General features: G+C 40.7%; 2 protein-coding genes across 2 annotated transcripts in view; one reads left to right on the forward strand and one right to left on the reverse strand.

The window, feature by feature from the left end:
* The window catches only part of LOC108115046 (zinc finger protein rotund), a 40,624-nt gene extending 26,390 nt beyond the window's left edge, over positions 1-14,234 (reverse strand). Inside the window, 4 exon segments of the mRNA XM_041819425.1 lie at positions 4,383-4,508; positions 4,510-4,938; positions 12,567-13,182; positions 13,836-14,234. Coding sequence (XP_041675359.1) covers positions 4,383-4,508; positions 4,510-4,938; positions 12,567-13,034 — 1,023 coding nt within the window. The 5' untranslated portion in view covers positions 13,035-13,182; positions 13,836-14,234.
* Positions 8,931-9,319, forward strand: LOC108115078. Its single transcript, XM_017226327.2, is given in 4 exon segments — positions 8,931-9,035; positions 9,038-9,210; positions 9,212-9,278; positions 9,281-9,319. Coding segments are annotated over 4 exon segments (384 nt in total).
* Positions 14,235-16,545: the final 2,311 nt, after the last annotated feature.

Raw genomic sequence — 16,545 nt, forward strand, 5'->3', positions numbered from 1 at the left:
AAAACCGCGCGCCGCACACAATCGAGGTGTCAAAGCGACGGCGATGGTGAATGTCCACAAGAGCGACAAAAGTGCGGCGGCTTTTGGTGTTGGCCCAATGCAAAAACGCATCAACGCAAAAAAACGGAGCAAAACAAAGCAGGCCAAAACACGACTAAAAAAAACAGTTGCATAGCGCAAGGGGAGTTGGCCACTGTGTGATAGGCTCACACATATGCGGGCCTGCGTGTGTGCGTTGGCTCGCCTGTGTGGGTGTGAACCGCTGCTCGGCGCTAGTCTTGTTGTTTTAGTTGTAGCCTCTCTCTATCTCTATCTCTCTTGCGCTTCTTTTAACTCCAGATAGCCACCACCTACACCCTGCCCCTGCAGCCTGCAGACTAGTTAGTAGGTGGGCTAAAAAGAAAATAAGAGCGGGCAAAAAACGCACAGAGACAGACACACGCACAGACGCAGCTGCTGATGAAGATGACCAGAGCCATGGACATGGCTGTGGACATGGACGGAAGTCCTCTCTAACCAACAGCCCAGCACCAAATACAAGTCCAGCAACAGCAGCAACAACAACAACAGGAAGGCGTCGCTTGGCCCACTCCCATTTTCCATTTCCGCCAAGTTCGGTTTGCAGCACGCAGCAAAAATGGACAGGGATAAAAAAAGGAAGACATTTGCGAAACGCAAAAAATGGCACAGCGCGCAGCGGCAGCTTTCTCTTTCTCCTTCGCTATCTCGCTCTGAAGCTCCAAAAACAAAAACAAAAAAAAAAGACAGAAAAGCCAAAGAGTTTCTAGAGGAAAAAAATCAAAAACAAATTTTTTAACCCCTTCGCTGGGCAGCTGGCAGCGGCGTCGACGTCGAGGGTCCTGTGGGTGGGGCAGATTGGGTGGCTTAGCCGCCTCTATGCAGCGTTAAAAAGTGCAAAAAATTAGGCGGAAAACGTTAAAACATTTTTTCCCTTTGCAATTGCACGACCTGACCATCCGACAGGACTCGCCAGGACCTCCACCCCCCTGCAATCCCAGTCCTACCGAAAGCGTGTTTTGCACAATGTAGCAACCTTTGCCGGGGTTTTCGGTCCGGTCTGGCTCAACTCCCAAGCCCATCCTCGCAAGACGCTTCACTCCTGCCCCCTTTCACCTTGGTTTAGCTTGCTCCTGTTCCTGTTCCAGCACCAGCACCAGCTCCAGCTCCTTCTCCTGCTCTCCCTTTTTTCTTGTGCATTCCATTTTTTATTTTATTTCCTTGGGCTTCACATCTTTTTAGTCATGTTGCCACTGTCTGCTTCTATTGATTTTTTTCGCATTTAGCCGAAAAGAAAAAATAAACTAAACTTCTGCTTTTTTTCATGTTCAAATGTTTGACCATCCGCACTTTTGTCTCATTTCTGGAATACCCTTTCAAAGGGCTAAGACAGCTTGACGATTAATAGCCTCTATTAAGATTCCTTTAAGGTAACATTCAAGACGTTGGCTAAAATATTATTATTTAGATGTCTATTTATTTTAAAAATTATATAAATAAATAACTCAAATATAGTAGGATTTAAAGAAATAATATTGACTTTTAAAATATTTTACCTTTTTATATCTTTAAAATTAAAAAAATAAACAACCAGAAATTGTTTTAAATTTGTAAAAAATATATGAAAACCCAGTAGACTAGCTGTGTAAGCATTTTATTTAAGAATCAAGGAAATAGACAATAATTACTCTTTACAAAATGCCATTAAGTTTGAAAGGGAATTGAAATCTTCGGTTATCCTTCGCCAACCTTCACCTCATGCTCAGCTCTCTTTTGCTGTCGCCAAAGTACAGCGCCGAGGTCTGAGGTTAGAATAGGTTAGTCTCTGGTTCTTGTTGATTTTGTTGCTACACAAAAATTGTGTCCAACTTTGTTGCAATTACTTTAAAAAATTGAAGTTGCTTGCGGTTTTGGCGGTTCTGCCTTCCGCTTTTTCCGCTATTTTTTTTCGCTTTCAGACCAACTCCGTTACCAATTCGACGTGCCGTGACTGGCCCCATTAGTCAGTTTTAGCCTCGGATACAGAGAATCGTACTCGATTCGACTGGAAGTCGAAGGTAGAGTGGAGTGTGGCTGGTTTTGTTTCGCTTCGCATTTCAATTTTCAATTTTCACTTTTACGTTGACGGTTTTTCACCCTAATTGAAGCGTAAGTATTAATTGCAAAGCTTTGTATCGCAACGTGCCGTGGTCAGTGGTTTCCTTTGACCAGAATATGTCTAAAGGATATATAATTCATTTACTACCAACTAATCTACTTTAGATTCGTGCTCGGGCTAAAATTAAGTGCAAAATTCATTAATGAGCTCCTTCAGCAACTTTGCTCTGCCTGTCTCGGCCAACTAATTTCGCTAATGCAAGTGACAACGGCAGCAAAAAATACTATGATTGTTGACGCAGCGAGTTGGTAAGGGTCAGAGGGATGGCTAAGAGGAGAAAGAGCATTGTTCAACTTTAAAAATTAATTAACTACGAATATCCTTTAAGAATCATGCGGGTGTAGCAAAGTTTTAAATGGGTTTCGCCAGGACTCGCTAACGAGTCCATTCAGTGGAGATTCTGCCCTGGTCGGGGTGGAAATACGAGGTGAACCTTTCTGCCTGGACACGTCGCCGTCGTCCTTGGAGACAATCACTCTCCATTCAAAACAATAATTTCGCTGCTCCTTAAAAAAAACTGTTGGGAAACTTGCTGAAGCTCAATGAAAAGCAAAAGGAAAAAAGGCAAAAAACAAAGAAAGTCGGAGCAAAAAAAAGTGGGAGGGTGAAAAACAAGACCGACAAAACAATGTTTAACGCGTCGCGCAAAGAAAAACTTGTTTACATCTTGGAAAAACGCACAAAAAACGCAAAGAAAAAATCGTAGGATTTTTCCTTTTTTTATTTCTTACACACCGTGGCACGCGAGCAGAGAGCAAAGCGTTTTGCTGGAAACTCGCAGAAGGAGCAGTGGATAAAAAACAAAACAAAAAAGGTAAAAAAAGGAACGTAATGATGGAGGGATGAGGAAGCTCAAAAGGATTTTTTTCAGCGTCGCGTCTGCTTGGGGAAATGGAGAGGGTTAAAGGTTTAGAGAACAGACGGCGATGGGGTTGAGTTGGCCGAAACAGTTGTTGGCCCGAAGTTTTGCCCAGTGAAAGTGCAGGCCAAGAGAATGAGGTTTGGGTGCTGGGAGTCACGATGGAGTGGGTGGCCCACTCCCTACCATAAGAATCGCCGCAGATGAGCTGCTGGAATTGAAAAGGGGTTGCTGGCAAGTCACTGAAATCGCGAAATGGGTATTCTACGGCTAAAGACTTGACCTGGAGCACGACTTGAGGGTTAAGGCCGTTGTCTTTAGTATTAAGTTAAATTTTTTCCAGGAGCTAGAACAATTATCTGCCTTTGCAAGTCTAGTATAGAAGGGAAAATATATAGCATAGAAAATCTCAGAATTATATCTAACTAGACTGGTATCCAATTAGGACTCCCGTTTAATTTTTGCAGGCAGCTATCACTCATTTAATTCACTTAGCTGGCCAAGTTTGCTTGCATATTAATTATGGCCCAGCTTCATTGGCCTCTTGGAACCACTATCATCTAGGGGCTGTCTGTGGCACCCGACAGCAGTGTCAAGTTGAAAAGTTTTCCTTGCTCGACTTTCAGCCCAGTCTCTCTACTATCGCAGTCTCACTGGCTTCATCTCTGGAAAGTTAGTCCATGAAGAGGAAAAACTGCAAGACAAACTTTAGCGACAAGTCGAAAGTTAATACACTGCTGCAAATTAATTTACTTTATATTTTTGAATAAATATCTATATATTTTTAGGATTTGGTCTTATTCCTTATTTAACTAAAAGGATTTGCCAACATGATTTACTTATTTATTCTCGTTTTAAGCCCCACACCATCTCTATTGGTACAGTACTAAACATTCTATAAGTTTTAACATTTATCCCAAAATCTATTTTAGATCTCAACATTAGAAGACTTCCCTGACTAAGAAGTCTTAAGCATGTTGTACACTACTTTTGGTTAACTTCAGAGAAATTTCCTAGTATAATAACAGAATAAATGCTATTAAGCGAATATTACAAAAGAAGACTAACTCAACCATTGAACTAATCATAAATTCTCAGTTATAATTTGACATATTAATATGTAAACACTAACGATGGTGGTTGAAAACCCTAAAAAACTTTGATAGCCTTTGGAGAACTTACATAAAAATATTCTCAAATTCCTCAAATAATATTTAAGGTTATAAAGTTATATCCTGACTGAAGAACTATAATTGATATTTTTTCTAGTGTCTCTGAAATTAACAAGTGACACGCCCGCCGAATTTATCCCGCCCCTCCCACCGATTCCAAATCCATAGTACTTACGTCAACATTGCCGTTCCACATGTAATGCATGCCCACGGCGCCCGGATCGTGGTGCGTCTGGCCGGTCATGTGCTCGGCCATCACGGCGCTCATCCAGTGGACCAGACCCTGGGTGGGATTCTGGCTCCTGGACGCTGCCGATCGGCATGTTGGCAGCGGCGGCGGCGGCGGCAGCAGCGGCCACGGCAGCGGCCGTTGAATTTGAATTGGGGCTTTCAACCGGGTTGGGATCGGAGTTGGAGTTGGGGTTGGTGTTCTGATGCTGATTCTGATTTTGACTGGAGTTATTCTCCTGACTTTTGCACGTGGCAACGGTGACCGCGTCCGGTTCTGATGGTGGTGACTTTATGGAGCTGCCAAAGTTTGGACGCGTCTGTGATGCGGGTTGGGCTTGATTCAAATTAATTGCGGACACTGAAGTCGCTTGGGTGGCGCTCGCCTCGATGGGCGGAGTGGGTGGTGTTGTTGGTTGGTTGTTGTTATTGTTGTTATTACCGACAAGCTCGTTGCTGTTGCCGGTGGACCAGGAGTAGCCGTTGTTGTTGTTGAGCGGCTTCTGCAATGAAAAATGGTTTGTTGTCTGTGTGAAAAAGGGTTTCGTCAAACATTTAACAATTTTGTGGGCTAATGTATTGAGCATAAAAAAAGAAATGATTTTTTAATGGCATTCATACGGCGTACCTGCACAGTATGAGGTATTTTATAAACGTATATTTTGGTTTAATATATGCCGAATGATTTTTCAGACTATACTCTTCTTGTAAACTCACCAAATATGTTAGGAAAGGCGGAAAATCAATCAATGATTGGATAAGAAATACAAGCTAGAAAACCATAATTAACAGTCTAATTCGTTTTCATCTCTATATTATAAAGCTTAATCTCGAAAACGTCATCTAATAAAGCCATCTTTAAGTCCTTTATTACCACCCAAATATTTGACCTATCGTGTTCACTTAATTAGTACAGAAGGAAGAAGTTTATGTCAAGTGACAATTAGGTTTTAATTGTAGGGCAAATAATCTAATTTAAGGGTTGCTTGATATATGTAATACAAACTTAAGTTGGCAAATGCGAAAGGGTAGACACCGGAAAGCCTTGTTTTATTTGTACTTATCTGCATCCCAAAATAATCAAAACGAAAACCCTTGAAATCCCATTTATGACCCCTCATTTACTTCTACTCATTTACCCATAGACAATACTAACACTCTGAACGGGGCACTTTTCGCTGATGGGTTTTTGCTCCTCATGTCCGGCATCATTTTCGTGGGTCTCCTGATCCGGCTCTTCCAGCTCTGTCTTCACGTGACCATTCTCCGGGATTGCCCCAGCGACCACCGCAGCTGCCGTGGAGAATAACAAATTGTTAGGTGGATGAGAGCGATTCGAGGATGGTGATAAGCTGGGCGCTGGGCTGGGCGAAGGTGTTCCGGCGTAGAATTTGTGTTGCTGTTGTTGTTGCAGAACGGCGCTGGCGAACAGACTCTTGTAGAATTCGGCGGGCATTAGGAAGGGCGAGGGTGCTGAAGCGCCCGGGGTGGGCGGTCCAAGGGCGCCCATGTAGCTGCCACGCTTCAGCTGATCCTTCAGCATGTCCATGTCCGGATGGCTGTATTTGCCAATGAGTTCGTGCATGACAACCAACTCTTTCGAGCCCAAATGTAGGCAACACTTTTTTCCTGCTCGACAATTTCACTTTCGAAAAGGCGGTGAAAAACCACCCCCCTCGCTTACAGCAATTTATCTAACTGAAGCACAGTTTGTTTGATTTTCCACATATACATTCCATTCCACGTTGAGTAAAGAAAAAACACATCGGAACGGAAAGCGAACAAAAAGTTTGCAACCAAATTTGATGTCTTTTTATTTGGGCTTAACTTTTATTTCATTTTAGATGACGTGGGCGGGACCGGGGTCGGAGTGCACTTCAAAACTTTTACCCCCACGCTGGTTTTTTTAGTTCACACACCAAATTGAAACAAATAGAAATGATTTGCCACCAAAAACTTGCCAGCAACGAACGACCTTGAAAAAGTTTTCCTGGCTGGCAGTTTCCTATTTTTATGAGTTTTATGGTTATCCTCGCGATGGACATGTGTAGAATTCCTTTTTACTTGCATATGTTGACCAATCTGAATATTATTTTTTTGGTTATTTTTTGGCTTGATGTTTTGTTTATTGTTTAGCAAACACTTTGTCGGTGCTCGTCTCTCTCGTTTTTTTTTCTGCGTTTTGATTTATTTGCTCAGCTGGTTGGGTTTTGTTTACTTTTCATCTATGATTGTTTCATTTTGTGGCTGGCGCTTAGGTTTTTATTTTCGGTTGGTTGGGATTTCCGTTTTTCCATTTCCACTTGGCGGGTGAGCAGAGTGTTAAGTTAGTCGTCAAATGCTGTGTGTTGATTTGGTTATTCCAGCGTATTTGCCATGCATTCAATTATATTTTGAATTGGCATTGTTGTTATTATTATTTAAAAGATTATTTGGTTCGATAAATATTTCAGTTATTTGTTTAAAATACTAAGTTGATTATTTTATTAGTTATTAAAGAAATATATTTATATGTATTTTGCACTGGGTAATAGGAACTTTGCGTTACAATGCTGATTTTAGTTTCTTTTTTAGTTTACATGGCTATATTCTTATCTTTGCACTTTTGTGAGGAACTTTAGTAGTAAAATCTTAACTTTAAGTTTTCATGTTCTATATCATTCTTTTTGCACTTTTGTAAGGAATTTCATTTAATCGTCGTTATAGTTGGCACTGCTTTGCTATTGCGTATACGCCGCGTTGAACCGTGTTGATATCACGTATCCGCCACTTAAAGACGCAGCTAACCATTTTCCGCATTTCCTTTATTTAAGGATGATAAGAGAGGGTTAGCTAGTTGGTCTCTCGGGTGTGCTTTCGTGGGTTTTTGCTTGTCCGGATGTCTTGTCCGTGAGTCCGTCTACGTCTCCGTCCGTCAGCGAGCGTGGGATAACCTGCAACAACTGAGGAGCCCAACTGGAAGCCAAAGTGCAGCAGCTCAAGGCAAAGGAAAATGGCGAGCGCGCGCGAAAGCTTCATACATACGAAACACATACACACACACACACCATACATTTACAAACATAAAGAAAAACGGTGTATATGTGTGTGTTAACTGAGACTCTTGTGTGTTGTGAATGTTTTGTTGCTCCTCGCAACCTTCCTGCTGCTGCAGTTTTTGTTATTTCTGCCCTTTTTATTTTATAATTCCTCCCCCTTGCCACCGCCAACCACTCTTTTATATGCACACTGCCCGTTATAAAGACATACATTTGCAGTTTCAGCGCGCACTGCAGCATTTTCTTGTAAGAAAAGCGAAAAATGGGGGGAAAATAGAAAATAAAGCTGAATTTGCGCGACATGGTGGAAGGGCGGCGGGTTGGGTGGTGCGGTGCTGCAGATTGATTTTATTTTATACGGTTTGCCCATGTTTGTGATTTTTATTATTTTGATTTTTCCTCGCCGTCTTCGAGCTACGTTTGTGTGAGAGCTGCACACTCTACAAGACGTCTTGTGTGCCTGTTTTTCCTTCAAAGAACTCTGCCTGCCGTAGGCGTAGACAAGAATAACAGTGTTTGGCATTTTCTTGCTTATTTGACGGGACTTGAATGGGAGCCAAGACCAAAAGTGTCTTATAAAAGTATCTGGGAATGCTCCAAGACTATTTTTTGAACTTAATTCTATCTATTTGGCTTACTAATGTATCGGAATTTTCTAATATATTATAAATAAATCAATGTCTTGATAAGATAATAAAATGTCAAAATGAAAGCTAATTTGTTATACTTCCTTTCTTCCTTTTGACATACAAGACCTTAAATAATCTTTCTACAACTTTTTAAACTCATTACTGTTACATGAAAGTTCGATTTTAGTGCAAGCAGCATCTATTCTAGAAAGCCAATGGCCTGAACTCTAAATTCCTTTTATGTAGGCCTTTAGGGTATACATTTTTCATTTTAAAGGCAAATCTTTATAATTATTTCCAGCATTGCCATGTTTATCAGTGTCCTATAATCCTTAACTGCAACCAGTTTAGCCCTAACCTAACCCAAACCTAATCCAAACGTAACTTCCCCTCATCTAACCATAAAAATATTCCATGTTATCTCCAAAATGGAAATATTTGAAAGTTAAAGCTACTTAAACTTTGTGTATTATAGAAATGAGAAAAAATAAACTAAAGATCAATATCTATACATTTTACACATTTCTTGGATTTACTAGTATTGCTTGCTTAGAAGTTTTGTTTATCAGGAAGTGAGGTTCATTGGGATACCAAGAGTTATTGGTACTATTAACCCATTGGGTGGTTCTAGTTTACAGAAAGAAACGTTCTCTTCATTTATATTTGTTTAGCCTCAACCGAAATGTAGTTCTAGCCATTTCTGTGTGTTCGTCCGAGTGCTTGTCCCTCAAAAAAAACCCAGATCTCAATAGACTTCTATGAATTACCAAACCACCCTCAAGAACCGGCCCGCTTAATCCTAATTGCAGTTTGTCAGCCCTGGTCACGATGAAGCGCCATCTGGCGTGTAGAGGCCATAGCTGTTGACCGCTTAAGGACACGGACACGGTTACGGATGCGGATGCGGATGCGGATGCGGATACGGATGTAGATGCGTCACGGACGCGGATGTGGGCACGGACACGGACGCGAACGCGGCACCGCGACCAATAGATTTGGCCAAGCCCAAGTGAACTGAAGACAACGAGAGTTGCAGCCCGCCAAAGGCAACAAACCCCGGACCACATGCAACAATCGCAGTAACTGCGACGCCGACCGAGACTGCGACGCTGGACTGAGACTGCGGCAGAGACAGCGACTGGTGGAAAAAGGAAAACAGACAGAGCGGAAGTGAGCTCCGCTCCGGCGACTTATGGCCATGTTTGTTGTACGGGTAAGTAGCAGCAGCAGCAGGAGCTGTGGGAAAGCAGCAGCGAAATGGCGCGCGCGAAAAGGAAACTCAAGAAGTAGAGCTCGGAAAAGCAGCAGTAACAAACACGCACACACACACACACACTGGGACATAAAAAAGCCAAGTAAAATTGTATTTTTTCTTGCACATGAAGCAAAAAACGCCAGCAAACTGAAAGAAATACATTGCAGGCGTCGAGCAAAAAACGAAATAATAACAAAAAGTTGTAAAAGAAAAGCGAAACCGTGTGATGTCCTGGTACAAACACACTGGCACACTCGCATACACACACACACATACAGATAGGAGCAGAGGAAAATGCCGCGACGACACATCGAAGAAAGGATAAAAACATTCAGCGCTGTTGGCTTCTCAGTCCGCTTCGCTGCCTCTGTCGGCGTCGCTGCCCTAGGATAGCTGCAAATGTATATCCCTCTGCCGCTGCCGTTGCTTCAGCTCCTGCTTCTCAACTCAGCGCCCTCCTGGCCCCGTTAACATTTCACGAGCGCCAATTTCTTTTCCTTCATTTTGTTTATATTATTTCCCTTTTTCTTACTATTTTTTCCGCAGCTCAGCTGAAAGCTCGTTGTTTTGTTTGTTGCCGCTTGCTGTGCAATTTCTCTGAATGTTTTTCTATTATCCGTTGCAATTTTTCCCCTTTAAATGGAGCTGTGTCTGTGCGGCAGGGAAAATCATTCAAGAATATTCCCCAAGTCCCAACAAGATCGAGGTAATTTTGGTGACTGAACGGAAATTAGGAAATATTCATGGAAAGAATTCAATGAAGTCAGAAATCGAATTTGTCTTGGGAAATTCATGAAGTTGAAGTATTGAAAGACTTTTACCCCATGTTGGGGTTTATTAAAGTATATTTATAAGATATAATACCTATAATATAAAATCTTGTTCAATAAAAAGAGAATCTCATATACAATATCTTATCAAAGATTCGAATTTTAATTTGCTAAAAGAATTAAAATAAGAATTTTCAATATTTATAAGAATATTACGTTAACTCATGAAGTTTTTTTTAGTTCCCCGATCGCTCTCTTGACCCCACCCCCTCCCCATATTATATATCTTTCCGGGTAGATTTCAAAACCATATTAAGATTACTTTCTTGCAACGTTCTCCTAAGCCGATTTTCTTAAAATAAGTAGGAGAGACCAGCGTCAAGACCCTTAACAAGCATACAAGAAAGGAAAAAACCGAGTGCAGTAGTTGCACTTGCAGCGCAGCTGGCGTCGCTGTCGACGTCGTGAGAAACTGCTAGTCGGCGGATGGGGTCCCCAAACTAAATCCCGTCCAGGAGCATATGTTTTTATGTGTATGTGCTGGCTGCGTTCTTGTTTTCCTTTTATGCTCAAGGATTTTCAGCTGCCCTTTGCTGGCAGTCCATACATACTTAGTTGTTACACGCACACACATACACTTCTTTGGCTATGTGGGTGAAATGTCCTGATAAGCGTAAGGAACGTGCAACCATTTTGCATTGCCAACAACAGAGCAAAATCGTATTGGCCTTTAAGATGCATTAAAAGCTCAGAAAAAATGGTTTTTAGCGCGATAATTGAAATGCATGACAACGAATTTGTGGCGTTAGGAATCCCATGGGGGTTACTAACCATTATTTGTTTGATTTCTATTTAAGTTTGATTCTAAAATATTAATAAAATAATATAATATTAATTCATTTTTAACGATTTTAAAAAGTTTTCATTAATATATAAGCTAAAAAACGCAAGGGAGCTAATTCTTTTCGATGGCAAATTCAACAGGTTAAAAGCTACATCTAATATTTCTAAGCCATGCGAACATGACGTTCTTCCCATGGCAACCTGTTGAATTTACATTAATTTTCCTTCGACCACTTGAAGCCATCCAGTCGATTGCCATTAGTCTGCGAAAAGCTTTGAAAGCCAGGCCAATTATGGGATATCCTGTGCACGAACCATGCTAGCAAAAACATATCCTTTAAGCCTCCAGAAAAAGCCAAGCAGAAGCTTGAGCATTTCCCCCCCAAAAAACACTCGAAAGCACGGACTCTCTTACTTTCCCCCAAAAGAGAAATGGGAGATGCTCTTCGAGGCGCTCTTCGAATTGGGGGCGTGTTTGTTTTCGTGTTTTTTTACTCGTCTGCCACTTGTGTCGGTCGGTTTTTTGCCCTTCTTGGCTTTTAAGTGTTATTGGATGATTTTATGGAAATTGATTTGGAGCACGCCCACTTTTTGATGGTGGGAGGGGAGGGAAAACAAGTGCACCAGCTGCTCCGTTGGGGATGCCAACCAATAATTTGACATAATAACATTATCCATACACTGCCATCAAATTAGCAGCAGTTAACAGCAGTCTAAATAGTTTATGATCAGAAACCAATATTGGAAAGATTTCGATAATGTAAAATTTAAAAGATAAAAGACTGTTAGGAAAATTTTTGGGTAAAAAAATGTAAATGGTATTGAAAAAATCATCTTTAATGATTGTAAGTGCGGGAATTTGTATAATTTGATAGAAATTAACTATTACTAAAAACTGAAATAATCGTTGGGTGTACACATCAGTTATTTGTCATATTTAAAAAGGGTAATTTGTCGTTAAATAAATAATTCAAAAAATAATCAGTTTACTTCCTAGTCGTTTGCTGACAAGTTTTTGGTAGAGAAATATTATAATATACACAGGATATCCTTTTTCATTTCCTAAAGATGAAGAAACCTTTTAAGCTGACACTAACAATCTTTTGATATTAAGGTTATTATTAATAACCGAAGCATAAAGGGTTAGTCATTGCTAAATATAAATATAATTAAAGAAATATTTTTAAAAATAGATTCTTTAACGAATATTTAAGTCATTTTAAAGGGCGAAAGAAGTTCGTGGGCTTTAAGAATGCGCTTTGTTAAAATAAATATACCCTATAGTATAGTCACACAAATTAAATGTCAATGCTGTCAATTTCAGAAACACGTTGATTAGGGGAATCGGTTTCTAATAACCATAATAGCATAATTTTATTTTATATATGTTTATTATACCAAGGGACTAAAAGCTCAAATATATAACTTTGCAGTATTTGGGAAAATTTTAGAGAGTTAAATTCTGGATATCTCTGTTAAATAATTCATTAATATGTTTTTAAACTTTCATACTCTTGCCACCTTAATATACATAACATTTCCCTTATAAAGTTCTGATAAATACATACAAAACATCCGATTTCGCAGTGTACTTACCCGAAACGTGTGCTCCACGGGACAGTCGAGTCCCAGGGCGTAATCCTCGACGACGGCTCCCAGCGAAGAGGGCTCCCCAAAGACCTGCTCGATCTTGATGGGTGGACTGGGCAACAAAGGCGTGGCACTGGAGGCGGCTGCAGCAGCGGCAGCAGCAGCAGCGGCGGCGGCTGCGGCGGCAAAGGACCCCTCGACGATTACTGGCGATCCCTGGCCGCCGGTCTGGCAGACGGGAACCGAAACTGGAACTGAAACTGGAACTGGACCGTTGCAGGGCGTTGGCGGGGCCGGGCAGGGAGTGGGCGTGGCCGGACCCTGGACATGGCCATCGTGGTAGGGGGTCACAACAAACGAGGGGTACGAGCGGAACTGATGGTAGTCACTATGTCCGTGCGAGCTGTTGTGCGGATTCGAGTGAGGATGGTGAGCCAACTGAGGTCCCTTGTACCAGGTACCATGCATAATCATTTAAGCACCTTCGATTGGCCGTCCTGGGAAGCGTTTTCCTAATTAAACTCCACTTGGGTGGTCTCTCAGAGAATCTATTTTCCGTTGCATTTACTTTTTAACTTTTATTGTTGTTACTTTTGATTGTTTTATTCACTTTTTGGGGGAGCTAGTAAAGAAAGCCAAATGGTTAACCAGCCATCATATAAACAAGAAAAAGCGTCTTAAAAACGTTAATATATATGAAGTACATAACCCAAAAAGTTGACTTTTAACAACTAAAATCTATAACATCTCATTTTTCCTGGCAGTTTTTCGCTTAATGAGTTAGGAAAATTATTTGGAATTTTTCCTTATTATTTGACAAACTGATATGAAAAACGAATGACTTAAATTCATAAATATTTTTGAAAATAAAAAAGCGTTTGAAAGGAATTATTAGGAATTATTACTAAGTTTTATTTAAGTTTTCTAGTGGTTAGAATATAGAATCTAATATTCCGACAATAATGCTTAGAAAATCATACAATTTGTGGTAAAAGATTATAACTCTGTAATGAAGAAGTATTAATAAATTAAATTTAACTTGAACTTTTCTCACCCTAGTTAAATTTATAGATATGGCTGTAGTTTTTCTATTCCCTAAAATATTTTAGCTTGAACACTAATGAGTCTACATATGTATAGTACAGAAATTCCATGTTTCTATTACGGAATAACATAAATTTCATTCCCTACTTGAAATCATCATCAAAAATAATATAAAGACAAATACTTAAGATCTGCGATAGCTTCTTTACTAGTTAACCATTCGGCATTTACTCTTTAGATCAGCTCTGTAGATTATCTCTCGTATTTAACACTGATAAAACTTTTATATTCCTCAATATTCATTCACTTGCATTCACTCAGCTGATCAGCTATTCAGAAACGCACCGGAACACGTTTATTACGGCCTCGAATGTATTGACACTTGACCAATTTGCGACCCTTTCCGAGGGCTTGGCTCCTTTTTTCTGTATTTTTGTTTTAAACCAACTAAGAAGACGACGACGATGACGACGACGTGTGGTGATAACAATTTGCGACTTCACTCGACTCGATTTTTAATTGTGATACCGGTGGCAAGCTGGGGGAGCAGCTGCACTTGCGGAATGGCGAAAATGCATTGCACTTTGCGACAGAATTCTTCGCGGATTGGGACACGCGGGCAAAAAAGACTACAAACTGGAGACTGCAGACTGGAGAAGAGTGCACTTGGCTGGAACGCGCGCGAAAGTGGCCAACTGGTGGACAGTGGCCAAGTGGCCATCCGTTTGGGCCAGGTTTAATTTGGCTTAGCACTTGGCTTTGGCTGTAGCTGTGGCTATGGCTCAGCAGAAGCGGCAGCACCGAGCAGCGGCAAAAAGTAGCTGCCAGCTCGCAAGAATTCCGAACTCGAATGCTGAGTGCGGCCACGAAAAAAACATTCAAATGCCTCGCACTCGCCGCCAAATCGCAGCTTATCTAGCCCTCTCTTTCACACTGAGTATTCCCCTCTCTGTTGTACTGATGGCGGTTATAGCTTTGGGGCAGACGGCGACGCCTGCGCAACAGCTTTTTACTCCTTTTGCTCCAATGCAAGAGGCAAAAAACAAGTTCGCTCGCTCTCTCATTGTGGGCCTCTCTCCCTCTCTTCTGGCTGAGGCAAAAAAAATTGTTTGTGGTTTTTCCTACTGCTCAGTTTTTGTTGCAGTGTCTCTTGAGCAACTTTGATTTGATTTCGTGCTTTTTGCCTGAGTGGCTTTTCTTTTCTCTTGATTTTGAGCATGAATGAGCATATTGCATGTTGCACGTTGCACGTTGTTCGCTGCTCGTTCAACGGTGTGTGCTGCGCTCTGTTTTTATGGCTCAATCTTTATGGTAAAACACGGGGGCGTTATGATCGCGAAAAATGAAAGTTCAAGTCCATCAATGGAGACGAGATTATGAATCAAAATGGGTAAAAGGAAATTATAGTCTGAGACACTCTAAAAAACATTAAAAGTTTCAAGATATAGGAATTTGAAAGCCATTGGCAATTAAGAACAAAGTTTTATTCGAATGCTTAATTATTTTATACTTATGGATTATATACTCTTTATTTATTAATATTTAATCACTATTACGAAATGGGTTAGTAAGGGGAACAAAGATTTAAAAGAATATTAATATTACCACTTTTTCCATAATTTAGTTTTACTGTAGCTGTCAGCTGTTACGTTTTAGTTAAATGAATCTTTTCATCACATTTAAGGAGAATGTACTAAAAAATGTGTAAGACTTTAAGAGAAGTTAAGATTTTCCTATGATCTTTATTAATCGACTTTCCCAAAACGATGCTTTTAAGTAAGTAAGTAAGTGTTCTTCGCTCATATTTAATTCTATGCTAATTCCACAGCCAAAATAAGGATAAAACCAAATATTTAATGCATTTGTTCCGCTCGCAAATGCATAATTTTCTGCCAAAGACGAACGGGACGGGAACACAAAAAAATCGCATCCGACGACCATTAGCCCATTGACCAACTTCGATGGCGAACCACGCGTAGTAATGAGTTTTTAATACATGTAATATTCAAATTAAAAATCCGCAAAAACTACCAAAGTCGGTGGCAAAAAGCGAAACACTCTTTTTTGTGGCTAATAATCGCACATATTCATTTCAAGCGTTGCCACTGAAAAAATTTCACTCATACGCAATGTAAGCCAAGCTCAAGAGCAAGTTGGGGAAAAAGCGGCGATGCGCTCTTAAAAAAAAACAATAAATGCTGAAACAAAAAAGAGAGAGGGAGAGTGCGAGAGAGAAAGAGACGGGGTGATTATGTGCGAGCAGGTCGGCATGCGGGCGAAGGCGGTGGAATTTTTATTGGAGCACTTGGTTTATTTCTTTTTGCCCTGCTCGCCTCTGGATTCGCATCTTTTTTGATTGTCTTTTCTTTTTATATGTATTTTTGTTTATTTTTTGTCATTTTTTTTCCTTTTTTTAATCTTCTGACAAGGCGTTTTTTATGGGCACGGACATGTGTCGCCGGCGGGTGGGAATAAGGCAGCAGATTTTGGCTGTGACAACTGCAACTGCAACTGCAACTGGAAGTGGCATTCCTCGGGGAAAAAGGTCGAAATAAATGAAATTAAAATGCAAGTGCTGCAGGGGGAAGGCCGTTTATTTAGTTAATCAATGCAATTGGCCCGTCCACCTGGGGACTCAGAACTTAATGCACGGCTAGCAGAATGCCAGGTATGTTTGTTCCCATTGCCAGCAATGTGCCTGACTTTTCCATATTCGAATCACTGGGAAATTGCTTCATTTAGCGATTGTTGTTTTTTACCGCCCGTCGGTGAACTTAATGTCCAGCAGTTTCCCTTTCGATTTATCAGCTAATTTGATTATTTCACCTAATTGCCCACCCGCAGCAATTACACATTTTTTACGGCCTTGCTGCCATTTTATGCGCTTTTCGTGCTGTAATTCATTTATTTGAGTGCAGCAAAAGTTTCGTTATCGGCTCAT

This window comes from Drosophila eugracilis, unplaced genomic scaffold, assembly GCF_018153835.1.
Source record: "Drosophila eugracilis isolate 14026-0451.02 unplaced genomic scaffold, ASM1815383v1 contig_722, whole genome shotgun sequence".
In the NCBI taxonomy this organism is placed as follows: domain Eukaryota; kingdom Metazoa; phylum Arthropoda; class Insecta; order Diptera; family Drosophilidae; genus Drosophila; species Drosophila eugracilis.